General features: G+C 52.3%; 1 protein-coding gene across 1 annotated transcript; it reads left to right on the top strand.

Annotated features, from left to right (window-relative positions):
- Positions 1–44: 44 nt before the first annotated feature.
- Positions 45–27,862, top strand: hspbap1 (HSPB (heat shock 27kDa) associated protein 1). The gene is made up of 8 exons (XM_031893540.1): positions 45–218; positions 9,013–9,198; positions 13,938–14,122; positions 18,355–18,491; positions 20,691–20,862; positions 23,521–23,604; positions 26,398–26,505; positions 27,072–27,862. The coding sequence occupies exons 1-8, from the start codon at positions 191–193 to the stop codon at positions 27,498–27,500; spliced, it is 1,329 nt and encodes a 442-aa protein (XP_031749400.1). The 5' UTR covers positions 45–190; the 3' UTR covers positions 27,501–27,862.
- Positions 27,863–27,958: the final 96 nt, after the last annotated feature.

Below are 27,958 nucleotides of genomic sequence, written 5' to 3'. Positions count from 1 at the left end.
CTTTGGAAACCCACCTGGGCTTTAGATTAGTAGCCCAATTTGGCGGAAAAAACTGCCAACCTGGCAGCCCTGACTCCATGGCACAGACACAGGAGCTGTTAGGTATTATTAGCGCGACGCCAAGGGAGGTTGATCGACGTGCCTGTATGACGTAAAATGTACGCGACTGAGAGACTGGCGGAAAGGGGCCATGGAGCCTGCGCAGGAGGGACGGAGAGGTACATAGTTTGGAAGCTGCCAGTGAGCTCCCCCGGTACAAGGGGCCCATGTTTGTCTGGTTACCGGGCCCTTACTGAGCTTTGTACCTAAACCTTTACAGAGAGTATGCGGGGTATTTAGTACTTACCCCTGTACTGGTAACGCCCCCCCAAAGCAAGTGTAGTATCTGCCCCTTACTGCCTATAACTCCGCCCCCTAGCCCAAGCATTTATTATTAAATATAGCACCTCCCTCATTAGAAAGAGCCCCATACTGAGCTTGGGGCAAATCCCAATACTATATCTGCCCCTTAGAGAGCATAATAGCACCCCTCTCCCCCTCCCAACAGAACATCCCGATACTTGTGTAATACCTGCCCCTTAATAACCACTTGCTTAGCCATAGTGCCTGCCCCCCCCCAATGTCCCACTTCATACTGAGATTATTGCCACACCCACCAATCACATGCCCACCCACCTGCCAGCATTGCCCCACCCACCTGCCAGCAGTGCCCCACCCACCTGTAGTGCCACCAATCACTCCCACCCACCTACCGGCAACCCCACCAGTCACTCCCACCCACCTACCGGCAACCCCACCAGTCCCCACCCACTTACCAGCAGCCCCACCAGTCACTCCCACCCACCTACCAGCAGCCCCACCAGTCACTCCACCACCTACCAGCAGCCCCACCAGTCACTCCCACCCACTTAACCAGCAGCCCCACCAGTCACTCCCATCCACCTACCAGCAGCCCACCAGTCACTCCCACCCACCTACCAGCAGCCCCACCAGTCACTCCCACCCACCTACCGGCAACCCCACCAGTCACTCCCACCCACCTACCGGCAGCCCCACCAGTCACTCCCACCCACCTACCGGCAACCCCACCAGTCACTCCCACCCACTACGGCAGCCCCACCAGTCACTCCCACCCACCTACCGGCAACCCCACCAAGTCACTCCCACCCACCTACCGGCAACCCCACCAGTCACTCCCACCCACCTACCGGCAACCCCACCAGTCACTCCCACCCACTTACCGGCAGCCCCACCAGTCACTCCCACCCACCTACCGGCAGCCCCACCAGTCACTCCCACCCACCTACCGCAACCCCACCAGTCACTCCCACCCACCTACCGGCACCCCCACCAGTCACTCCCACCCACCTACCGCAACCCCACCAGTCACTCCCACCCACCTACCGGCAGCCCCACCAGTCACTCCCACCCACCTACCGGCAACCCCACCAGTCACTCCCACCCACCTACCAGAAGCCCCACCAGTCACTCCCACCCACCTACCAGCAGCCCCACCAGTCACTCCCACCCACCTACCTGCAGCCCCACCAGTCACTCCCACCCACCTACCAGAAGCCCCACCAGTCACTCCCACCCACCTACCAGAAGCCCCACCAGTCACTCCCACCCACCTACCAGCAGCCCCACCAGTCACTCCCACCCACCTACCGGCAACCCCACCAGTCACTCCCACCCACCTACCAGCAGCCCCACCAGTCACTCCCACCCACCTACCGGCAACCCCACCAGTCACTCCCACCCACCTACCGGCAACCCCACCAGTCACTCCCACCCACCTACCAGAAGCACTACCAGTCACTTCCACCCACCTACCGGCAACCCCACCAGTCACTCCCACCCACCTACCGGCAACCCCACCAGTCACTCCCACCCACCTACCAGCAGCGCCACCACTGGGCACTGCTCACACTTTAGCGGAGAATGTAGGTAAGTCAGTAGCCCACGGCTTAACTCACTGGCAGCTGTAAATGGGCCGGCTCGGTACTGGGCATGTAACAGAACATGTAGCAGAACATGTGACCCTGCTTTGAGCTAATGGTAACTATTCAGCAGCTGTAACAGCTATGGGTTTGGATGTTCTGGTTCTGTTCTGGAGCAGCTTCTCTTCCTGCCTAAATATGTATCTTATTTTATACATGCGCTTGGTGGGCTTCTTTGGGTACTTGGGTGTCCTCCCATGCTCCCAAATACATGCAGGCACCTTAGTGTGTATGATGGGAATGTGATAAAGACCTTAGATTGCAAGCTCACTGGGGCAGGGGCTGATGGGAATGTGATAGGGACCTTAGATTGTAAGCTCACTGGGGCAGGGACTCATAGGAATGTGATAAAGACCTTAGATTGTAAGCTCACTGGGGCAGGGGCTGATGGGAATGGGATAGGGACCTTAGATTGTAAGCTCACTGGGGCAGGGACTGATGGGAATGGGATAGGGACCTTAGATTGTAAGCTCACTGGGGCAAGGACTGATGGGAATGTGATAGGGACCTTAGATTGTAAGCTCACTGGGGCAGGGACTCATAGGAATGTGATAAAGACCTTAGATTGTAAGCTCACTGGGGCAGGGACTGATGGGAATGGGATAGGGACCTTAGATTGTAAGCTCACTGGGGCAGGGACTGATGGGAATGGGATAGGGACCTTAGATTGTAAGCTCACTGGGGCAGGGACTGATGGGAATGGGATAGGGACCTTAGATTGTAAGCTCACTGGGGCAGGGACTGATAGGAATGTGATAGGGACCTTAGATTGTAAAGCTCACTTGGGGCAGGGACTGATGGGAATGGATAGGGACCTTAGATTGTAAGCTCACTGGGGCAGGGACTGATAGGAATGTGATAGGGACCTTAGATTGTAAGCTCACTGGGCAGGGGCTGATGGGAATGGGATAGGGACCTTAGATTGTAAGCTCACTGGGGCAGGGGCTGATGGGAATGGGATAGGGCCCTTAGATTGTAAGCACACTGGGGCAGGGACTGATGGGAATGTGATAGGGAGATTAGATTGTAAGCTCACTGGGGCAGGGGCTGATGGGACTGATGTATACTCTATGGGATATCTCGCCGCTATATACAATGGATAATAATAATATCAGATTTCCCAGGCAGTCGGATCGTGAATAAGATTTTCTCAGCGTTTGCCGATCGGCGCCACGAGACAAGGTGCGAGTTCTCAGAATCGGCTTCTCGTTACCCCGTTCCCTGGGAGCTGTCACTGGGATGTGTAATTCTGTAAGGATCTGTGAGACTCCCACCCCCCGAGCTCAGAACAAAGTCCCTACTGTAGGTGACACCTCGGCAGCTGGCCCATTAACCCCGCGCTTCCCTCTGTGTTACGCGGCTGTTGATACTGAAATGGAATGAAATGGAGAGATGCTGAACAAAAAGCCAAATAACCGTAAAACCATAAAAAATTAAGACCAATTGCAAATTCTCAGAATATCAATGTCTGCATCATATTAAGTGTTAATTTAAAGGTGAACTAACCTTACCAAAAAACCTTTTAACATGAATTAAACCCAATAGGGCTGTTCTGCCCCAATAAGGGGTAATTATATCTTAGTTGGGATCAAGTACAGGTACTGTTTTATTATTACAGAGAAAAGGGAATCATTTAACCATGAAATAAACCCAATAGGGCTGTTCTGCCCCCAATAAGGGGTAATTATATCTTAGTTGGGATCAAGTACAGGTACTGTTTTATTATTACAGAGAAAAGGGAATCATTTAACCATTTAATAAACCCAATAGGACTGTTCTGCCCCAATAAGGGGTAATTATATCTTAGTTGGGATCAAGTACAGGTACTGTTTTATTATTACAGAGAAAAGGGAATCATTTAACCATTAAATAAACCCAATAGGGCTGTTCTGCCCCCAATAAGGGGTAATTATATCTTAGTTGGGATCAAGTACAGGTACTGTTTTATTATTACAGAGAAAAGGGAATCATTTAACCATTAAATAAACCCAATAGGGCTGTTCTGCCCCAATAAGGGGTAATTACAGTGGGTGGTGAAAAACTATTTGCCCCCTTCCTGATTTCTTATTCTTTTGCATGTTTGTCACACTTAAATGTTTCTGCTCATCAAAAACCGTTAACTATTAGTCAAAGATAACATAATTGAACACAAAATGCAGTTTTAAATGAAGGTTCACGTTATTAAGGGAGAAAAAAAAACTCCAAATCTACATGGCCCTGTGTGAAAAAGTGATTGCCCCCCTTGTTAAAAAATAACTTAACTGTGGTTTATCACACCTGAGTTCAATTTCTCTAGTCACCCCCAGGCCTGATTACTGCCACACCTGTTTCAATCACTTAAATAGGAGCTACCTGACACAGAGAAGTAGACCAAAAGCACCTCAAAAGCTACACATCATGCCAAGATCCAAAGAAATTCAGGAACAAATGAGAACAAAAGTAATTGAGATCTATCAGTCTGGTAAAGGTTATAAAGCCATTTCTAAAGCTTTGGACTCCAGCGAACCACAGTGAGAGCCATTATCCACAAATGGCAAAAACATGGAACAGTGGTGAACCTTCCCAGGAGTGGCCGGCCGAACAAAATTACCCCAAGAGCACAGAGACAACTCATCCGAGAGGCCACAAAAGACCCCAGGACAACATCTAAAGAACTGCAGGCCTCACTTGCCTCAATTAAGGGCAGTGTTCATGACTCCACCATATGAAAGAGACTGGGCAAAAACGGCCTGCATGGCAGATTTCCAAGGCGCAAACCACTTTTAAGCAAAAAGAACATTATGGCTCGTCTCAATTTTGCTAAAAAACATCTCAATGATTGCCAAGACTTTTGGGAAAATACCTTGTGGACGACGAGACAAAAGTTGAACTTTTTGGAAGGTGCGTGTCCCGTTACATCTGGCGTAAAAAGTAACACAGCATTTCAGAAAAAGAACATCATACCAACAGTAAAATATGGTGGTGGTAGTGTGATGGTCTGGGGTTGTTTTGCTGCTTCAGGACCTGGAAGGCTTGCTGTGATAGATGGAACCATGAATTCTACTGTCCTACCAAAAAATCCTGAAGGAGAATGTCCGGCCATCTGTTCGTCAACTCAAGCTGAAGCGATCTTGGGTGCTGCAGCAGGACAATGACCCAAAACACACCAGCAAATCCACCTCTGAATGGCTGAAGAAAAACAAAATGAAGACTTTGGAGTGGCCTAGTCAAAGTCCTGACCTGAATCCTATTGAGATGTTGTGGCATGACCTTAAAAAGGCGGTTCATGCTAGAAAACCCTCAATAAAGCTGAATTACAGCAATTCTGCAAAGATGAGTGGGCCCAAAATTCCTCCAGAGCGCTGTAAAAGACTCGTTGCAAGTTATCGCAAAACGCTTGATTGCAGTTATTGCTGCTAAGGGTGGCCCAACCAGTTATTAGGTTCAGGGGGCAATTACTTTTTCACACAGGGCCATGTAGGTTTGGATTTTTTTTCTCCCTAAATAATAAAAACCCTCATTTAAAAACTGCATTTTGTGTTTACTTGTGTTATCTTTGACTAATAGTTAAATGTGTTTGATGATCAGAAACATTTTGTGTGACAAACATGCAAAAGAATAAGAAATCAGGAAGGGGGCAAATAGTTTTTCACACCACTGTATATCTTAGTTGGGATCAAGTACAGGTACTGTTTTATTATTACAGAGAAAAGGGAATCATTTAACCATTAAATAAACCCAATAGGGCTGTTCTGCCCCAATAAGGGGTAATTATATCTTAGTTGGGATCAAGTACAGGTACTGTTTTATTATTACAGAGAAAAGGGAATCATTTAACCATTAAATAAACCCAATAGGGCTGTTCTGCCCCAATAAGGGGTAATTATATCTTAGTTGGGATCAAGTACAGGTACTGTTTTATTATTACAGAGAAAAGGGGAATCATTTAACCGCGCGTCGGGGAAGTGCATCTATTTTGGCGAGTTTTATGGACACGTCTCTCTCCGCCGTTACTTAATCAGTCGCTGCTTTAGTGAGATTTTCCTCTGCGTGTTCTATCGATCAGCGAGGCGTCGCTTTATGGCTCGTGGGGAGACGCTAAAGGATTTACGCTTTATTTATTGCACAGAGCTGCGATCCAAAAACAGTTAACTTTTAACGGGCTTTGTTAGTAAATCAGGAGGCGCTGTAATGTATAAGCGCCGCTGTTAAATGCAAGATCTCTGCCGTAGTAAAGAACAGATTTTTTTAAGGCTGAGTTATGTGTTTAAGGATTTCTCTTGATAGGAAATTGTTGCTGGGAATAATATAGGCACCATCTCTCCCTACTATACCTGCTATCCCACAGCCCCAGTCCCTTCCCAGAGGCTATTATCCCCCCACTGCTACTATAGGCACCATCTCTCCCTACTATACCTGCTATCCCACAGCCCCAGTCCCTTCCCAGAGGCTATTATCCCCCCACTGCTACTATAGGCACCATCTCTCCCTACTATACCTGCTATCCCACAGCCCCAGTCCCTTCCCAGGGCTATTATCCCACTGCTACTATAGGTACCTACTATCCACAGCCCCAGTCCCTTCAGAGGCTATTATCCCCACTGCTACTATAGGCACCATCTCTCCCTACTATACCTGCTATCCCACAGCCCCAGTCCCTTCCCAGAGGCTATTATCCCCACTGCTACTATAGGCAACCATCTCTCCCTACTATACCTGCTATCCACAGCCCCAGTCCCTCCAAGGCTATTATCCCCCACTGCTACTAGGCACATCTCTCTCTCCTACTATACCTGCTATCCCACAGCCCCAGTCCCTTCCAGAGGCTATTATCCCCCCACTGCTACTATAGGCACCATCTCTCCCTACTATAACCTGCTATCCCACAGCCCCAGCCCCCTTACCCAGAGGCTATTATCCCCCCACTGCTACTATAGGCACCATCTCTCCCTACTATACCTGATATCCCACAGCCCCAGTCCCTTCCCAGAGGCTATTTCCCATTGCTACTATAGGCAACCATTCTCCTACTATACCTGCTATCCCACAGCCCCAGTCCTTCCCAGAGCTATTATCCCCCACTGCCTACTATAGGCACATCTCTCCCTACTATACTGCTATCCCACAGCCAGTCCCTTCCCAGAGGCTATTATCCCCCACTGCTACTATAGGCACCATCTCTCCCTACTATACCTGCTATCCACAGCCCCAGTCCCTTCCAGAGGCTATTATCCCCCCACTGCTACTATAGGCACCATCTCTCCCTACTATACCTGCTATCCCACAGCCCCAGTCCCTTCCCAGAGGCTATTATCCCACTGCTACTATAGGCACCATCTCTCCCTACTATACCTGCTATCCCACAGCCCCAGTCCCTTCCCAGAGGCTATTATCCACTGCTACTATAGGCACCATCTCTCCTACTATACCTGCTATCCACAGCATCCTCCCCTACTATACCCTCCTTCCTCCACAGCCCCAGTCCCTTCCAGAGCTATTATCCCCCCACTGCTACTATAGGCACCATCTCTCCCTACTATACCTGCTATCCCACAGCCCCCAGTCCCTTCCCAGAGGCTATTATCCCCCACTGCTACTATAGGCACCATCTCTCCCTACTATACCTGCTATCCCACGCCCCAGTCCCTTCCCAGAGGCTATTATCCCCCCACTGCTAACTATAGGCCCATCTCTCCCTACTATACCTGCTATCCCACAGCCCAGTCCCTTCCCAGAGGCTATTATCCCCCACTGCTACTATAGGCACCCATCTCTCCCTACTATACCTGCTATCCCACAGCCCCAGTCCCTTCCCAGAGGCTATTATCCCCACTGCTACTATAGGCACCATCTCTCCCTACTATACCTGCATCCACAGCCCAGTCCCTTCCCAGAGGCTATTTATCCCCCCACTGCTACTATAGCACCATCTCTCCCTACTATACCTGCTATCCCACAGCCCCAGTCCTTCCCAGAGGCTATTATCCCCCACTGCTACTATAGGCACCATCTCTCCTACTATACCTGCTATCCACAGCCCCAGTTCCCTTCCCAGAGGCTATTATCCCCCACTGCTACTAATAGGCACCATCTCTCCCTACTATAACTGCTATCCCACAGCCCCAGTCCCTTCCAGAGGCTATTATTCCACTGCTACTATAGGCACCATCTCTCCCTACTATACCTGCTATCCACAGCCCAGTCCTTCCCAGAGGCTATTATCCCCCCCACTGCTACTATAGGCACCATCTCTCCCTACTATACCTGCTATCCCACAGCCCCAGTCCCTTCCCAGAGGCTATTATCCCAACTGCTACTATAGGCACCATCTCTCCCTACTATACCTGCTATCCCAACAGCCCCTAGTCCTTCAAGGCTATTATGCCCCCCACTGCTACTATAGCACATCCTCTCCCTAACTATACTGCTATCCACAGCCCAGTCCCTTCCCAGAAGCTATTATTCCACTGCTACTATAGGCACCATCTCTCACCTACTAAATACCTGCTATCCACAGCCCCAAGTCCCTTCCCAGAGGCTATTATCCCCCACGCTACTATAGGCACCATCTCTCCCCTATACCTGCTATCCCACAGCCCAGTCCCTTCCCAGAGGCTATTATCCCCTTACTGCTACTATAGCACCATCCTCCCTACTATACCTGCTATCCCACAGCCCCAGTCCCTTCCCAGGCTATTATCCCCCCCACTGCTATATAGGCACACTCTCCCTACTATACCTGCTATCCCACAAGCCCCAGTCCCTTCCAGAGGCATCCCCTGCTACTATAGGCTATATATGTCCCTCCAGAAGGCTATTATCCATGCTACTATAGGCCCATCCTCCTACTATACCTGCTATCCCACAGCCAGTCCCTTCCAGAGCTATCCTACTATAGGCCCCCCTACTATAACCTGCTATCCCACAGCCCCAGTCCCTTCCCAGAGGCTATTATCCCCCCATTGCTACTATAGGCACCATCTTCCTGGGGGTACTAAGCAGTTACAATGTGACTCTTATTATTTACTTACAGGTCATTTACCAAAGCCCTTCACACCTCAGCAAGCAAGAGATCTCATACTAAATCTCACCCAGCCCGTTGTCTTCCACCATATGGTGTCTGATTGGCCGGCCTCAGCTTGGAATGTCGGCTACCTGTCATCTGTACTGAGTGAGAACCCACTGTGCTTCAGGATTGGGAAGAAGGCTTTAGATACAGGTGAAAGTTTTCAATATCAAGGGTCAAATTTCCTTTGTTTTTCTCAATAAATCATAAGGGAGAATTATATTCTGCTTGCTATATTTTCCTTTGGTTTTACATACTGCAGTTTCAGTCTTCCATAAATCTTCATTGTACTTAGTTGTTCTTGGCACATCCTTCCTATCTCTCCCACGCTGTTGTGCCATATTCCCTCACGAAAGGGGATTTGACTGCAGCTACTGTGATACAAACTCACCAATCATTTTACTGAAAAGCAGGGGGTACCTGCAGAGAATACAGACCCTGCAACTGCTGGGGGTCCAGGAACTATATGTGGGGGTGTCACCTAGCCCTCTAAGTTTGCTCATAGCCTGTACAGAGAGACACCATAAAACTATGGCACATAGGGATTCCCCTGTACTAAGCACAATTCAGCAGGAACAGCCCCCTAAGTTTGCTCATAGCCTGTACAGAGAGATACCATAAAACTATGGCACATAGGGATTCCCCTGTACTAAGCACAATTCAGCAGGAACAGCCCCCTAAGTTTGCTCATAGCCTGTACAGTGAGATACCATAAAACTATGGCACATAGGGATTCCCCTGTACTAAGCACAATTCAGGCAGACAGCCCCCTAAGTTTGCCCATAGCCTGTACAGGAGAGATAACATAAACTATGGCACATAGGGATTCCCCTGTACTAAGCACAATTCAGCAGGAACAGCCCCCTAAGTTTGCTCATAGCCTGTACAGAGAGATACCATAAAATATGGCACATAGGGATTCCCCTGTACTAAGCACACATTCAGCAGGAACAGTCCCCCTAAGTTTGCCCATAGCCTGTACAGAGAGACACCATAAAACTATGGCACATAGGGATTCCCCTGTACTAAGCACAATTCAGCAGGAACAGCCCCCTAAGTTTGCTCATAGCCTGTACAGAGAGATACCATAAAACTATGGCACATAGGGATTCCCCTGTACTAAGCACAATTCAGCAGGAACAGCCCCCTAAGTTTGCTCATAGCCTGTACAGAGAGATACCATAAATGCCAGGCTCATATTCCAATATAAATGGCACAGTTGAGCAGGAACAGCCATCAGCATTGGGGACAGACCTGATTGCTGGTTACACACAGTATATGGCAGTTCTTCTCCTTTCCATACGGCAGGGTTTGATGCTTCCCAGCTGGAAGAGAGAGAGTTAAATGACAGGCAGATAATTAAGTTATAACTATTGATATATTTGCAGGGGTTTCCCTTGTTCTCACCCCGAGCTCCCCGAGCCGCTCTGCCCGAGCTTTATACCCATCAAGGAGATGTCTTCCTTCATCCTGACACAGAACATGACTGGGCCCTGTACTCGCCGCTGCGGGGGGAGAATCCCAAACTAATGATCACTCACCCTGTCTGTATCTGTTGTGGTGTCGGGGCCAGACGGGGGGCTGACAGTTAGTGCGCTCCCCACTATGGGCCGGGAGGGGGGACCTTTCCTCTGCCGCAAATACCCAACTCCACAAAATGCTGCAGATATTCATTATATTCCCTCTGGTGTTATCACTTCTGTCCCTTTCCTGCTGCGTCTGTGCCATTAGTGCCAGTCAGGTGCCCAGGCCCCTGTATCAGGGCACTTACTGTGGTTATTATTACCCGGAGCGGAAATGTCTAGGTCAGGATTTGGGCAGGGGCATCTGTATCAGGATTGGGGCAGGGGTATCTGTATCAGGATTGGGGCAGGGGCATCTGTATCAGGATTGGGGCAGGGGCATCTGTATCAGGATTGGGGCAGGGGCATCTGTATCAGGATTGGGGCAGGGGCATCTGTATCAGGATTGGGGCAGGGGCATATCAGGATTGTACTGTATCAAGGATTAGGGCAGGGGTTATTTGTATCAGGAATGGGGCAGGGGTATCTGTATCCGAATTGGGGAGGGTATCTGTATCAGGATTGGGGCAGGGGTATCTGTATCAGGATTGGGGCAGGGGTATCTGTATCAGGATTGGGGCAGGGGTATCTGTATCAGGATTGGGGTAGGGGTATCTGTATCAGGATTGGGGCAGGGGTATCTGTATCAGGATTGGGGCAGGGGTATCTGTGTCAGGATTGGGGCAGGGGTGTCTGTATCAGGATTGGGCAGGGGTATCTGTGTCAGGATTGGGGTAGGGGTATTGTATCAGGATTGGGGCAAGGGGTATCTGGTATCAGGATTGTGGCAGGGGTATCTGGTGGGGCAGGGGTATCTGTATCAGGATTGGGCAGGGGTATCTGTAATCAGGATTGGGGTAGGGGCAGGGGTATCTGTATAGGATTAGGGCAGGGTATCTGTATGCAGGAATGGGGCAGGGTATCTGTATCAGGATTGGGGTAGGGGCAGGGGTGATCTGTATCTAGGGCAGGGGTATCTGTAATAGGAATTGGGGCAGGGGTATCTGTATCAGGATTGGGCAGGGTAATCTTGTAATCAGGATTGGGGTAGGGGAGGGGTATCTGTATCAGGATTGGGGCAGGGGTATCTGTATCAGGATGGGGCAGGGGTATCTGTATCAGGATTGAGGTAGGGGCAGGGGTATTTGTATCAGGATTAGGGCAGGGATATCTGTATCAGGAATGGGGCAGGGGTATCTGTATCAGGATTGGGGCAGGGGTATCTGTATCAGGATTGGGGCAGGGGTATCTGTATGCAGGTATTGGCAGGGGTATCTGTAATCAGGATTGGGGGTAGGGGCAGGGGTATCTTGTATCCCGGATTAGGGCAGGGGTAATCTGTATCAGGAATTGGGGGCAAGGGGTATCTGTATCAGGATTGGGGTAGGGGCAGGGGTATCTGTATGCAGGATTACGGGCAGGGGTATCTGTATCAGGATGGGGCAGGGGTATCTGTATCAGGATTGGGGCCAGGGGTATCTGTATCATCAGGATTGGGTAGGGCAGGGGTAATCTGTATCAGGATTGGGGCAGGGGTTATCTGTATCCGGAATGGGGCAGGGGTATCTGTATCAGGATTGAGGTAGGGCAGGGGTTATTTGTATCAGGAATTTAGGGCAGGGAATTTTATCTGTATCAGGATGGGGCAGGGGTATCTGTATCAGGGATTGGGGCAGGGGTTGTCTGTATCAGGATTGGGGCAGGGGTATCTGTTCAGGATTGGGGCAGGGGTTGTCTGTTTTATCAGGATTGCGGCAGGGGTATCTGTATCAGGATTGGGGCAGGGGTGTCTGTTATCAAGGCATTGGGGCAGGTGTCTGTTCAGGAATTGGGCAGAGGGGTTCTGTATCAGGATTGTGGGCAGGGGTATCTGTATCAGGATTAGGCAGGGTATCTGTAATCAGGATTGGGGCAGGGGTGTCCTGTATCAGGATTGGGCAGGGGTCATCTGTATCGGATTGGGGCAGCGGGTGTTCTGTATCAGGAAATTGGGGGCAGGGGTTGTCCTGTTCAGGATTGGGCAGGGGTTTATCTGTATCAGGATTGGGGCACGGGTATCGTATCAGGATTGGGGGCAGGGGTATCTGTATCAGGATTGGGGCAGGGGTATCTGTAATCAGGATTGGGGCAGGGACACTGTATCAGGATTAGGGCAGGGGTATCTTGTATCAAGGAATGGGCAGGGGTATCTGTATCAGGATTGGGCAGGGGTATCTGTATGCAGGAATGGGGCAGGGGTATCTGTAATCAGGATTGGGGGCGGGGTGTTTGTATCTGATTGGGGCAAGGGGTTATCTTGTATCCGGATTGGGGCAGGGGTATCTGTATCAGGATTGGTGGGCTAGGGGTATCTGTATCAGGAATGGGGCAGGGTATCTGTATCAAGGCTTGGGGCAGCGGGTATCTGTTCAGGATTGGGGGTAGGGGTATGCTGTTATCAGGATTGGGCGGCAGGGGTATCTGTCATCAGGATTTGGGGGCAAGGGTATCTGTATCAGGATTGGGGTATGGGGTATCTGTATCAGGATTGGGGTGGGGCGGGGTATCTGTAATCAGGATTGGGGCAGGGGTATCTGTATCAGGATTGGGTAGGGGTATCTGTAATCAGGATTGGGGGCAGGGTGGGTCTGTATCAGGATTGGGGTAAGAGGGGTATCCTTCTGTATCAGGATTGGGGTAGGGGTATCTGTATAAGGATTGGGGTAGGGGCAGGGGTATCTGTAAATCAGGATTGGGGGCAGGGGTAATCTGTATCAGGATTGGGGTAGGGGTATCTTGTCATTCAGGATTGGGTAGGGGTATCTGTATAGGATTGGGGTAGGGTCAGGGTTATCTGTATAGGATTGGGCAGGGGTATCTGTATCCAGGAATTGGGGCAGGGGTATCCTGTTATCAGGATTGGGGCAGGGGTATTGTATCAGTCCTTGGGGCAGGGGTATCTGTATGCAGGATGGGGCAGGGGTATCTGTATCAGGCATTGGGGTAAGGGGCAGGGGTATCTGTATCAGGATTGGGGCAGGGGTATCTGTATCAGGATTGGGGCAGGGGTATCTGTATCAGGATTGGGGCAGGGGCAAGGGTATCTGGATCAGGAGATATCTGTATCAAGCAGCCAATCGCCTGCATAACCCTGGAATGTCGGCACCAACATCTGGGGAGCACATCTGGTGCCCCCCCAAAGCATGTGACCGATGTGCGTAACCAGGGGGCGTGACATATCGACCGGGCGAGTGATTTACACAGCGGCTTCTGCCCCCCCTTGGTGTAAGTAACAGGAACCAACTCCTTTAGGGCCCTTTACTCACCCCAGTTTCTTGGCTTTCCTTGCAGAACCCCAGTTTGAGACCCGTTGCAGTTACATCAGTGGGACCCTGGGGCAGTTCCAGGAGTGGGTCCGGGGCACCTCTGCGCACCTTTGGGGCTCATTCTCTGCCTACGATCCATCAGAATACTGGGCCTACGCCGACTACAAATACCTGGCGGTGGTGTTTAAAGATCGAGCAGAGATGCTGCAGGTAAGAGCGTGCCGGGGCTGAACCCTATGTGCCCTTGTGCCCCGCCCCCTATCCTGTGCCCTTGTGCCCCGCCCCTAATCCTGTGCCCTTTGTGCCCGCCCCTATCCCCTGTTACGCCTTGTGCGCCGCCCCCTATCCTGTACCCTTGTGCCCCGCCCCTATCCTGTGCCTTGTGGCCCTGCCCCGCTATCTGTTGCCCTTGGTGCCCTATCTTGTGCCGCCGCCCTATCTGTCCCTTGTGCCCGCGCCCCTATCCTGTACCCTTGTGCCCCATCCCCTATGCCTGTAGACTTGTGCCCCATCCCCTATCCTTTGTACCCTTGTGGCCCGCGCCCCCTATCCTGTTAACCCTTGTGCCCGCCCGCCTATCCTGTACCCTTGTGCCCCCATCCCCTATCCTGTAACCCTTGTGCCCCATCCCCTATCTCTGTACGCCTTGTGCCCGCGCCCCTTCCTGTACCGCTTGTGCCCCGCCCCTATCCTGTACCCTTGTGCCCCGCCCCCTATTCTGTATCCCTTGTGCCCGCCCCTATCGCTGTACCCTTGTGCCCCGCCGCTATCCTGTACGCCTTGTGCCCGCCCCGCTATCCTGTGCCCTTGTGCACCGTCCCTATCTGTGCCTTTGTGGCCCTTATCCCCTATCTGTACTCTTTGTGCCCGTCCCCTATCCTGTGCCCTTGTGCGACCATCCCTAATCCTGTGCCCTTGTGCCCGCCCGCTATCCTGTGCCCTTGTGCCCCGCCCCGCATATCCTGTACCTTGTGCCCGCCCGCCTAATCCTGTGCCTTGTGCCCTGCCCCCTATCCTGTGCCCTTGTGCCCTAATCTTGTGCCCCCAAGCCGCCCTATCCTGTACCCTTGTGCCCCGCCCCCCTAATCCTGTACGCCTTGTTGCCCACATCCCCTATCCTGTACCTTTCGTGCCGCCCCCTATCCTGTACCCTTGTGCCCCGCCCCTATCCTTACCCTGTGCACCGCCCCTATCCTGTACCCTTGTGCCCCGCCCCCTACTCCTGTACCATTGTGCCCCATCCCCTATCCTGTACCCTTGTGCCCCGCCCCCTTATCCTGTACCCTTGTGCCCCGCCCGCCTATCGCTGTACCTTGTGCCCCCGCCCCCTATCCTGTGCCCTTGTGCCCCGTCCCCTATCCTGTGCCCTTGTGCCCCGCCCCCTATCCTGTTGCCGCTTGTGCCCCGCCCCTATCGCTGTGCCCTTGTGCCCGCGTCCCCTATCCTGTGGCCCTTGTGCCCCAGCATCCCACTTATCGCTGTCCCTTGTTGGCCGCCCCTATCCTGTACCCTTGTGCCCGCCCCCTATTCCTGTCCCCTTGTGCCCCGCCCCCTATCCTGTCCCTTGTGGCCCCCGCCCCCTAATCTGATGCCCTTGTGCCCCGTCCTATCGCTGTGCCCTTGTGCCCGCCCCTATCCTGTGCCCTGTGCGCGCCGCCCCTAGTCCTGTGCCCTTGTGCCACCCGTCCCGCTATCCTGTGCCCTTGTGCCGCTGCATCCCCTATCCTGTGCCCTTGTGCCCCGCCCCCTATCCTGTGCCCTTGTGCCCCGCGCCAGTCTCTCATTATAACTGCCCCTCGCTGTGTTCTTAAGGTCATACCCATTTCCCAGCATGCCCTTCCCTCTGGCAGTGAGGGGGTTAATGGAAAGATGTTCCGTTCCTTGTGATAACTTTGCCGTATCGCGCCCCGTGCGTTATCTGTCTCCCGTGCAGAATAAAACGGCAGCCAATTAGCCGGCAGGACAAATTATCATGTTCCCGGGGCTGATTGTCTGTCTGACCTTGATTCATGGCCGGAAAGTCCTTCCTAATCGGCTTTTTTATTCCTTTCGTGTGTTTTCCTTTCACTGTTTTATTACGGTTTCCTGCTCGGGAGCGAACGGCGGGAATGTTCCGTGTACTCTGGCGCAATGCTCATTAGCTAATTATCATTTGTAATCAGATATTGTATCATTAATGGGAGCGACTCTGTATAATATTTATTGTAAGATTAATGGGCCCACCGGCCCCTGTCCCCCCCAGTGTGTTACCCACCGGCCCCCGCAGTCTGTTACCTTCACCGGTCCCTGTCCCCCCAGTGTGTTACCCCCGGGCCCCCCAGTCTGTTACTCCCACGCGGCCCTGTCCCCCCCAGTGTGTTACCCACCGGCCCCCCAGTCTGTTACACACTGGCCCCTGTCCCCAGTGTGTTTACCCACCGGCCCCTGTCCCCCCCAGTGTGTTACCCACTGGCGCCATGTCCCCTAAGTTTTGGTTTTTTTGGTTTTAACCCCCACCGGGCCCCTGTCTCCCCAAGTCCTGTTACCCACCGGCCCCTTCCCTCCCAGTCTGTTACCACCGGCCCTGTTCCCCCAGTGTGTTTACCGTACCGGGCCCCTGGTCCCCGCCCAGTGGTGTTACCTCACGGCCCGTTGTCCCCCCAGTGTGTTACCCACCGGCCCCTGTCCCCCCCAGTCTGTTACCCCGCACCGGCCCCTGTCCCCCCAGTTGTGTTAACCCAAACGGCCCCTGTCCCCCCAGTCTGTTACCACCGGCCCCGCCAGTGTGTTACCCACCGGCCCGTGTCCCCCCGCAGTGTGGTTTTACCACGGCCGCCTGTCCCCCCGTTGTGTTACCCACCGGCCCCTGTCCCCCCCAGTGGTGTTTACCCACCGGCCCCTGTCCCCCCAAGTGTGTACCCACGGCCCCTGTCGCCCCCAGTTCCTGTTACCCACCGGACCCTGTCCCTAAGTCTGTTACTCACCCCGGCCCCTGTCCCCCTCAGTCTGTTTACCCCACCGGCCCCGTGTCCCCTAAGTCTGTTACCGCACCGGCCCCCTGTCCGCCCTAGTCTGTTACCACCGGCACCTGGTCCCCGCTCAGTCTGTTACCGCGCCGGCCCCTTGTCCCCTAAGTCTGTTACCCACCGGCCCTGTCCCCCTAAGTCTGTTACCACCGGCCCTGTCCCCCTAAGTCTGTTACCCTACCGGGCCCCCTGTCCCCCTCAGTTGTTACCCACCGGCCCTGTCCCGCCTAAGTCTGTTAACCCACCGGGCCCTGTCCCCCTCAGTCTGTTACCCACGCGGCCCCTGTCCCCCTCAGTCTGTTTACCGCACCGGCCGCCTGTCCCCCCCAGTCTGTTACCGACACGGTCCCCTGTCCCCCAAGTCTGTTACCAGTCCACGGCCCCTGTCCCCCAGTCTGTTACCGTCCACGGCCCCTTGTCTCCCCCAGTCTGTTACCCACCGGCCCCTGTCCCTCGCCGTCGCCTCAGGCTGTTACCCACACGGCCCCTGTCCGCCCTCAGTCTGTTACCCACTCGGCCCCTGTCCCCCAGTCTGTTACCCCACCGGGCCTGTCCCTAAGTCTGTTACCCACCGGCCCCTGTCCCCTCAGTCTGTTACCCACCGGCCCCTGTCTCCCCCCCCAGTGTATGATTAGAATAGTGACTGTTCCTTTAGGGGGAGAAGGGAATATAGAGAAGATTAATGTTCTTTCTGCTCCTGATAAAGAGATGAAGATCTGGTTCTGGTAGTATTTCAGCTGATACCGGGCCGGATGGTTCCCATAGAGGCGGCTGCTATTAATATCTCTGTTCCAGACGCTGCCTCCCCGACAGGGTAACACGGGGCTGCGGTAGCCGTCACCTTCAGCGCGTAACTCACGGCATAAATTTCCTGCCTGCGCCGCTGCTTCTCCGCCATTTCTCTCTCAGCAACGCGGGTGCTCAGTTGGGGGACAGTCGGCTCCCCATTGGGGCCCCAATCCCTGTATTGTTATCTTAATGTGAGAATGAATTATTGGCCCCGTCCCTACTGTTATTAAAGGGTAAATACACTGGGAATTAAACCCATGCCCGTTCTCTTTACTGTTGCTATGCAAGATGCGTATAGATTATCCCTCTGCTTAATGCTCCTGGGCTGCTCTCTTTCCCATGGGCCTTCACAGGGATTGGTTCTTGTTTCTGACAAATAGCGCTGATTTTCTTCCCCATTTATGGGCCAAGTAAGATTGTCTGGGGGGTAAAGGGGGCCTTTCTAGTGACCAGAGCTCTGTGATAGATACAGCAGGGAAGCCCCTATCTCATAAGCCTAACTGGTCCCTGGGAAAGAGAGCAGCCCAGTCCCTGGGAAAGAGAGCAGCCCAGTCCCTGGGAAAGAGAGCAGCTCAGGCTGTACAGTCAAATGTCTGTGCTACATTATATAGGAGTGTCGGTAATGACTCGGTGCCGGTGTCTGTGCAGGACGTGGTGTGGGCGGATTTCGGGTTTCCTGGAAGAGATGGAAAGGAAAGTTCCCTCTGGGTCGGAAGCTCGGGCGCCAATACCCCCTGCCATGTAGATTCCTATGGCTGCAACCTTGTGCTACAGGTACAAGGCAGGTAAGAGAGTTCTAAGGGCGGGGCAGACTTGTATGGGGGTGGGGCATAAACCTCACACCCCCACTGTGCCCTAATCTACACCCTCTAATGTGACCAATATGAATCCCCAGCCAAGTTCCCCTTTAATTTATAATTATTTTGTTATATCCAGTTGTTACTACACCAATAGGATTCAGCCCAGTCAGTCAGTGGTAAAATGGTTGATTACGTTCTTAATACATGTTCATGTTGAGCCAATTGTTTGTCTATTACCCCCAGTTTCGCTCTATTACCCCCAGTTTCGCTCTATTACCCCCGGAGCCGCTCAGCCCCCACCGTGACGGTCCCAGCGCAGTTATAGGAAAACAGTCATTTGTGTTTTTATTTCCCATATTAACATTCCGCTTCCCTTTATCCCAATATTCCTCAGACGTTGATAAATTTACGTGTTATTTCCAGCGCTTACTCGGCGCCGCGGTGCATCTGGGGGGGGCACCTCGTTTGTCTGCAGACGGCGCAGGGATTTACTGGAGCGTGAAATGAAATGTGCTCTGGAGTCTCTAGCGAAGCCCCCCCGGCCCCCCAGCACGACTCTAATATCTCTAAGTGCTGAACCTCTCACTGTATAATAGTCTGCATTATTGATTACTCACCGACACTCGGGGTCCTATTGTGCCCCCTTCCCCTCCGCTGCGCTTCATTCTCCCACTTAATATTATTCCATCCAGAGCTTGTTCCATCCATTAGAGCCCAATATGATCCGATTTGCTCCAACACCTTCCTACTGCCCTTGGCCTTCAGCTGGGCCCCCTTAGCCCATAACAGGGTTACAGATATATAGAAACATTGGGGTAACAGTCACCCCGCTATAGTTCCAGGGGTACCCAGGGCACAAATAAGCACTCACCCCAATCCCCCCTAACTGGCCTTCAGGCTGGGCCCCCTTAGCCCATACAAGGTTACAGATATATAGAAACATTGGGGTAACAGTCACCCCCGCTATAGTTCCAGGGGTACCCAGGGCACAAATAAGCACTCACCCCAATCCCCCCCTAACTGGCCTTCAGGCTGGGCCCCCTTAGCCATAACAGGGTTACAGATATATAGAAACATTGGGGTAACAGTCACCCTGCTATAGTTCCAGGGGTACCCAGGGCACAAATAAGCCACTCACCCCAATCCCCCCCATAACTGGCCTTCAGGCTGGGCCCCCTTAGCCCATAACAAGGTTACAGATATATAGAAACATTGGGGTAACAGTCACCCCCGCTATAGTTCGCAGGGGTACCCAGGGCACAAATAAGCACTCAACCCCAAATCCCCCCCTAACTGGCCTTCAGGCTGGGCCCCCTTAGCCCATAACAAGGTTACAGATATATAGAAACATTGGGGTAACAGTCACCCCGCTATAGTTCCAGGGGTACCCAGGGCACAAATAAGTACTCCACCCCAACCCCCCCTAACTGGCCTTCAGGCTGGGCCCCCTTAGCCCATAACAAGGTTACAGATATATAGAAACATTGGGGTAACAGTCACCCCGCTATAGTTCCAGGGGTACCCAGGGCACAAATAAGCACTCACCCCAAAACCCCCCCTAACTGGCCTTCAGGCTGGGCCCCCTTAGCCCATAACAGGGTTACAGATATATAGAAACATTGGGGTAACAGTCACCCCGCTATAGTTCCAGGGGTACCCAGGGCACAAATAAGCACTCGCCCCAAATCCCCCCTAACTGGCCTTCAGGCTGGGCCCCCTTAGCCCATAACAAGTTTACAGATATATAGAAACATTGGGGTAACAGTCACCCCACTATAGTTCCAGGGGTACCCAGGGCACAAATAAGGCACTCATCCCAAATCCCCCCCTAACTGGCCTTCAGGCTGGGCCCCCTTAGCCCATAACAAGGGTTACAGATATATAGAAACATTGGGGTAACAGTCACCCCGCTATAGTTCCAGGGGTACCCAGGGCACAAATAAGCACTCACCCCAAATCCCCCCCTAACTGGCCTTCAGGCTGGACCCCCTTAGCCCATAACAAGGTTACAGATCTATAGAAACATTGGGGTAACAGTCACCCCATGACCCTTATATTGGGCTTCCAGGTGGGAGAACATTCCCCAATACCTAGAGAGGGGCCCCCCAACTAAAGGTTAAAATATAATTGTGTTTTGCCAGTAAAAGAATGGGATTCTGAGCAACTTTTTGATTCTGTTTAAAGGAAAACGTGGCACCTTTACCCCCCGGGGGACACCCCGCACATGTACCCCACCAGGATACCCTACGAGGAGTCCAGTATTTTCAGCAAAGTCAATGTTGTAAACCCAGACCGGAGCCGCTTCCCTTTATTCTCCAGAACCAGCCCCCATGTGGTCACTTTGCACCCAGGACAGGTAACTAAACAACCCCTCCATCTAATTTGCCCCATTCCCTCCTGTCTCTCACGTGATTGGCTGATTCCGTGCTTGATATTCTTCCCTCTATTGTCTGTGCCAGGGGGTGGGGACACTGAGGGCAGAGTTGGGTCCTTGGCTGCCAGGGTTTGGGGGGATTATATTCTGGGGGACACAGGAGGCAGTAAATAACATGGAAGCCAACGCCATGTATTGAGTCAATCACACTGAGTAAATATTGCAGCAGGGATGTAAGTAGGCAGAATTATTATTATTCCGGTCACTGCTTGCCTTACCATACACTCCTCAGCTTAATTTATAGCCATTTGGGCCGGGAGGCGCAGCAACTCTGCACATTCCCATATTTAAAATGTTTTGGGCTGAAGCTGCCCATAAATTTATCTATGGCGCCACCTACTGGCCATACACAGAGCAGCGGCCCTGTTTCAGGAGTCAGACCTGGCAGTGCAGGGAAAGTGTCAGACAGATGGTGCTTTTGCCTTTACAGCCCTGAGTGTGGGTGTGAGATGGTGGGAGGGTAATTAGAGTGTAAGCTCCGCTGCGTCAGTGACTGATCAGAAAGAATGCGCCACAAGCAGGGTTATAGAAAGGGAAATAAAGGGTAAATGTTCCCTAAAATAGCAGCAGTGCCGCGTTGCGCTTGTTTGTAGCCGCCAGGAGGGATATATCTGACAAATGAGCGTTTCAGGCCGCCGGCGGTTTGTTCTCAGCGCAGCTCTTTAGAGCGCGAGGCCGTTCCTGCTCTGTAATTTGGGAGTGAATGGCCGGGCCGCCAGCAGCCTGCGCGTTTCTCTGCCATTAAAGGGAAAATCTCTCCGCTGAATGAGCCGATCAATCAGATGCCATTGTGTGTCGGCCGCGCCAGCCCCTCTGCCATTTACTGTACTGCTGCAAGTGGGGGAGGTGGGAAGGGGCTCTGGCAGCCGAGTGATTTCTGCTGCGAAACGCGCCGTAATGTGCCCCCCGCGCTCTCTTACCCCCTCTCCCTGGTGAAATATAGCGGGTACCAGTGCCACTCACATTCATCTTACGGGGGAATGAGAGCGATTGCTGTGTGGCGCTGCGCCTGGCTCTCGCAGTGTAAAGCAGCCGGGCCCACGGTGCCTAAGCTGCGCTCAGTAGTACGGCGCCATCCAGCAGCCGGGTCAGTATCTCCCCATAGGGATAAATATGGTTCTGTATCGGAGCCACTCCTGGCTTTTCCTCCATTTTACTAACCCATCAATGTCCTTTCAGTCACAGGCTTCTCCAGACTGCAGTGCTGTAACTATAAACTTACATCTGAGGTACAGGGGAAAAGATCCTACTGTCTCAAGCTCTGAAATGTAGAATTCCTGCCATAAAGTAAACTGCATTTGCTATACATTGACAAACAGGAAGCAGAGACAGTCACATGTGTACCAGGAAATACACTCCCTCCATGCAAAGGAAGCAGAGACAGTCACATGGGTACCAGGAAATACACTCCCCCGTGCAAAGGAAGCAGAGACAGTCACATGGGTACCAGGAAATACACTCCCCTGTGCACAGGAAGCAGAGACAGTCACATGTGTACCAGGAAATACACTCCCTCCATGCAAAGGAAGCAGAGACAGTCACATGGGTACCAGGAAATACACTCCCCCGTGCAAAGGAAGCAGAGACAGTCACATGGGTACCAGGAAATACACTCCCCTGTGCACAGGAAGCAGAGACAGTCACATGAGTACCGGGAAATACACTCCCCCGTGCAAAGGAAGCAGAGACAGCCACATGGGTACCAGGAAATACACTCCCCCCTGCAAAGGAAGTAGAGACAGTCACATGAGTACCGGGAAATACACTCCCCCGTACGCAGGAAGTAGAGACAGTCACATGGGTACCGGGAAATACACTCCCCCCGTACGCAGGAAGTAGAGACAGTCCATGGGTACGACGGGAAATACACTCCTCCATGCAAAGGAGGTAGAGACAGTCCATGAGTACCCGGGAAATACACTCCCCCGTGCAAGGAGGTAGAGACAGTCACATGAGTACAAGGAAATACACTCCCCGTACGGCAGGAAGTAGAGACAGTCATGGGTACCGGGAAATACACTCCCCCGTACGCAGGAAGTAGAGACAGTCACATGGGTACCGGGAAATACACTCCTCCATGCAAAGGAGGTAGAGACAGTCACATGAGTACCAGGAAATACACTCCCCCGTACGCAGGAAGTAGAGACAGTCACATGGGTACCGGGAAATACACTCCCCCGTACGCAGGAAGCAGAGACAGTCACATGGGTACCGGGAAATACACTCCTCCGTACGCAGGAAGCAGAGACAGTCACATGGGTACCGGGAAATACACTCCCCCATGCAAAGGAAGCAGAGACAGTCACATGGGTACCGGGAAATACACTCCCCCGTGCAAAGGAAGCAGAGACAGTCACATGGGTACCGGGAAATACACTCCTCCGTACTCAGGAAGCAGAGACAGATTCAGGCACAAAAAATTACTATACAACGTATGTTGGTAAATAAATCAACTTTTTGCCCAAAACAGAATCCATTTTATACTGAATGTTGTTTTTAAGTACAAGTTAACCCTTATTCTGATTATTCTGATCCCTTAAAGAGACGGCGCATGTCATTTTCGTCTCTCTCTTTGCGCAGGTTCTGTTGGTGCCGCGGCACTGGTGGCATTACGTTCAGTCCGTCGATGACATGACAGTCAGCATTAATTCCTGGATAGAGCTGGTAATTTCATTTCAAATGACCCTTTAGCTCTTGTTGAACTGCAACTCCCAGACCCCCCCACAGTCACAGGGTGAGAAGCTGCTCTGTCCCAATCTCTTGGTCTCACCGTCTCCATCTTGTTCCACTCAAGTCATCCTTTTAACAAACATTAGGGCCCAGTACTGCCCAGTGGGCAGGGTACAGGGCACAAGCAGGAAGTGCTGGGGGGCTACAGAGAGGTAAGTAATGCTGCTTGGTTACATACCCCTTCCATCAGGCTCCATTGTGCTCTCTGTACCACAGTGCGTAACCTTCCAGCCGTGCAACTATAACTCCCAGCATCCCCTAACAACCCCCAGAGCTGGGGTTTCATTCTGTAGCCCTCTCACCGCAGAGGAATTTCTTCACGTTCCTTATAATGAAATTCACATTTTCTAACCTAATAATTGATTCATCACCTCGGATGCGCATTATTCCTGCTTTTGTGCTCCGGCCCCAGTCCCCTCTCTTATTAATAATGCAGCCGGGATAATGGTGCCAATTCCAGCTTGTCTTGCGCATAATGGCTTTGTGGCTAATGAGCGCCTGTAGCCGGGGGGGGGGGGGGGGGGGCTCAGACAGATTGCGCCCTTCTGAGTGTAACAATTACCCCCCTCCCAGTAGCCCAGTCAGTTGTACACTGGCACGTACTGGGGCCCATTCATGTGTGAGCCCCTCACCCACTGCCCATTGTCTGGGGGACATAGCTCTGCGTAACGCCATTGTACATGGGGCCCTCTGGGTGTCAGTCAGCTACATTACCCAGCATGCTCCACATGTTGCCGAACTACACTTCTTATTGGCAGAGGGCTATAGACTGGTACTGGGTGGCCCTTTGCTTTGGGCTTGCTTGTAGCAGCCATCTTTGTCCTTGGCATGGCCTAGCAGGGATAATTTGCTCATGACTGTGCAGTAGGGCAAGATGGAATCAGTGAGGCAAGATGGAAACATTAGGGCAAGATGGGGACAGTAGGGCAAGATGGGGACAGTAGGGCAAGATGGGGACAGTAGGGCAAGATGGAGACAGTAGGGCAAGATGGAGACAGTAGGGCAAGATGGAGACAGTAGGGCAAGATGGAGACAGTAGGGCAAGATGGAGACAGTAGGGCAAGATGGAGACAGTAGGGCAAGATGGAGACAGTAGGGCAAGTTGGAGACAGTAGGGCAAGATGGGGACAGTAGGGCAAGATGGGGACAGTAGGGCAAATGGGAGACAGTAGGACAAGATGGAGACAGTAGGGCAAGATGGAGACAGCAGGGTATGATAGAGACAGTATGGTTAGATGGAGACAGTAGGGCAAGATGGAGACAGTAGGGCAAGTTGGAGACAGTAGGGCAAGATGGGGACAGTAGGGCAAGATGGAGACAGTAGGGCAAAGATGGAGACAGTAGGGCAAGATGGGGACAGTAGGGCAAGATGGGAGACAGTAGGACAAGATGGAGACAGTAGGGCAAGATGGAGACAGCAGGGTATGATAGAGACAGTATGGTTAGATGGAGACAGTAGGGCAAGATGGAGACAGTAGGGCAAGTTGGAGACAGTAGGGCAAGATGGGGACAGTAGGGCAAGATGGAGACAGTAGGGCAAGATGGAGACAGTAGGGCAAGATGGAGACAGTAGGGCAAGTTGGAGACAGTAGGGCAAGATGGGGACAGTAAGGGCAAGATGGAGACAGTAGGGCCAAGATGGAGACAGTAGGGCCAAGTGATGGGGACAGTTAGGGCAAGATGGAGACAGTAGGGCAAGATGGAGACAGTAGGGCAAGATGGAGACAGTAGGGGCAAGTTGGAGACAGTAGGACAAGATGGAGACAGTAGGGCAAGATGGAGACAGTAGGGCAAGATGGAGACAGTAGGGCAAGATGGAAGACAGTAGGGCAAGTTGGAGACAGTAGGGCAAGATGGGGACAGTAGGGCAAGATGGGGACAGTAGGGCAAGATGGGACAGTAGGGCAAGATGGAGACAGTAGGGCAAGATGGAGACAGTAGGGCAAGATGGGGACAGTATAACAAGGGCAATAATATTAACACGCACAGTATCTGATTCCATCTGTGATGCCCGCGGTGAGTTTTCAGACATTCGGGGGCAGTTTGGTGACAGTTGTACAAATCAGCAAACAATATGTTTAATACAGAGACAGCCCCAGTCATTACAGGCACAGTATCATAAATGAGATAAGTCCCCCCCTAGCAGTGTAGGGGGTGCAATTAGATCCCCCTTGCCTTCCTGTTTGCAGCTCTGCATCATGGGAAATGTGCCAACTGAGTGGTAAATTCCTTTCTCATCCCTGCGTGCCACGAAGCACAGTGAGTGCCCATTGTGATTTCTCTACATTAGCCCCATCTAAGGGGCCACGGGGCCCAAATCACTTTCATTGCCAAAGAGAGAGAGATGCTATTAACTCTTTCAGTGCTGCTGGGGAGTCCAAGCCAGATACTTGGGGTATCTGAGCACTGGTGGGGGGGTGGTGGAATTTGATTTTATTCTTATTGGAAACGCTCGGAATATTGAGCCCATATCCTTCTGCCTATGCACTGCCATTATCTAGAGACACCTGCCCCCTGCAGGAAGTCATGGGAACTGCAGTGCCAAGTGCTGCCCCAATCTACTCGCAATAAATGCGCCCGGGGCTGGGATGAGCCTTAGTGGAAAGTTTGTATTTAATGACCCCACGTGCAAGGTCAGGATTAGTGTTGGGCTGCATTGTGCCCCCCAGTGACCCGGGGCTCTCGTGCTGGTGAGGAGGTCTCACGCATAGGTTTACTCTCTCACAGGATTCCGATCATGAATCTCGTGTGCAGGAGGCTGTCACACGAACGCTTGTGTGTCTCTTCAAATCTGCTGATCCCTGCAGCCCCCCCGACTGGCTCAATCCCACTGAGGTGAGTGCCCAACTACCCAGGTACAGAGCTCTGATTCTCTGTACTTCCTGCTCCTGGGCTGCTCTCTTTCCCATGGTCAGGCAGGAACCTCCCCCTGGGTAAGTGAATCCAATCTCCCCCCAGTACTTACCCAGGTACAGAGCTCTGATTCTCTGTACTTCCTGCTCCTGGGCTGCTCTCTTTCCCACGGTCAGGCAGGAACCTCCCCCTGGGTAAGTGAAATCAATCTCCCCCAGTACTTACCCAGGTACAGAGCTCTGATTCTCTGTACTTCTGCTCCTGGGCTGCTCTCTTTCCCATGGTCAGGCAGGAACCTCCCCTGGGTAAGTGAATCCAATTCCCCAAGTACTTACCCAGGTACAGAGCTCTGATTCTCTGTACTTCCTGCTCCTGGGCTGCTCTCTTTCCCATGGTCAGACAGGAACCTCCCCCTGGGTAAGTGAATCCAATCTCCCCCCCAGTACTTACCCAGGTACAGAGCTCTGATTCTCTTTACTACCTGCCCCTGGTGGGGGGGGGCACTATATGTGCTGCTTTATGGGCTGATGATTGGTCACTTGTTGCAGGACGAGGTCCCCACCCATCAGACCAACCTGCGGGACCTGAGCAGAGCAGTTGGCGCTTACACAGAATATCAGAGGGAGAAACAGTGGAGCAGAGACAGCCGCACGGGGAACTCGGGGCCCAAGAGGAGACGGACAGAGGGAGAAGTAGAAGCTGCAGGAGACAAGCCCCTCCCCAGCGCCCCATTTGGGCCCCATCTCAGCCCAGTTGCACCGACCCCCCCAGAGCCCAATGTAGGAAGGGCAGAGTATTGCTCAGCAGACGCGCAGCAGAACGTCACTATAGAGACACTGCCCAAAGCATGTGACTCCCATGCTCGACAATTGGGCTCAGACAGAACCATATCAAGTGAGGAGGTTCTGGACTGCTTGGTGGATCCACAAGTCATTCGGCTGGTAACTGAGCTCTTGCTGCAAAGGCTCAGCCCTTAATGCCCCTTATACAGTCTGGGTTTATAGATGATTGTTTGCAGCAGCACCAGAACCAGCAGTACCATGAGCCCACGGCCCAACCCAACAGCGCAGCCACCAGATCAACCCACTACTTGCCCTGTGCTGCCTTCAACAGTGGCTGCAACTGGATCCACTGATCAGAATGTGAAAATCCAGTAATTGGGCCAAGGTGACTCGAGCTCTAGTGCTGTTGTGCTGCTCGCCTGGTTCTGCTGCTTCCTGGTACTGACACTTATATTCAGGGTGTGACAGACTGATCCACACTGGTACTGAATCGACCCAGTCAGCCAGGGAGCCACAGGTACAGTATTTTCTAATAAAAATATCAAGTTTTCTACAAATAATGCTGGTTCTTTTAAAATGGGACCAACTGGACCTTCTGACAGATACAGTGACAGTTACACATAACTATAAACCCAGTGAGAATGAGGAATGAA

Source organism: Xenopus tropicalis, chromosome 9 (assembly GCF_000004195.4).
Source record: "Xenopus tropicalis strain Nigerian chromosome 9, UCB_Xtro_10.0, whole genome shotgun sequence".
Classification (NCBI taxonomy): Eukaryota; Metazoa; Chordata; class Amphibia; order Anura; family Pipidae; genus Xenopus; species Xenopus tropicalis.
Note: the sequence above shows the minus strand (reverse complement) of the source record. Positions and strands in the feature narration are given on the sequence as shown.

Bases quoted from the DNA above. Each gene is read 5' to 3' on its own strand.
- hspbap1 (XM_031893540.1), top strand. From the start codon at position 191: ATGGAGCCTGCGCAGGAGGGACGGAGAG. The intron at 23,605-26,397 runs GTAATTTCATTT...ACTCTCTCACAG, and splicing joins TTAATTCCTGGATAGAGCTG to GATTCCGATCATGAATCTCG. The intron at 26,506-27,071 runs GTGAGTGCCCAA...CACTTGTTGCAG, and splicing joins ACTGGCTCAATCCCACTGAG to GACGAGGTCCCCACCCATCA.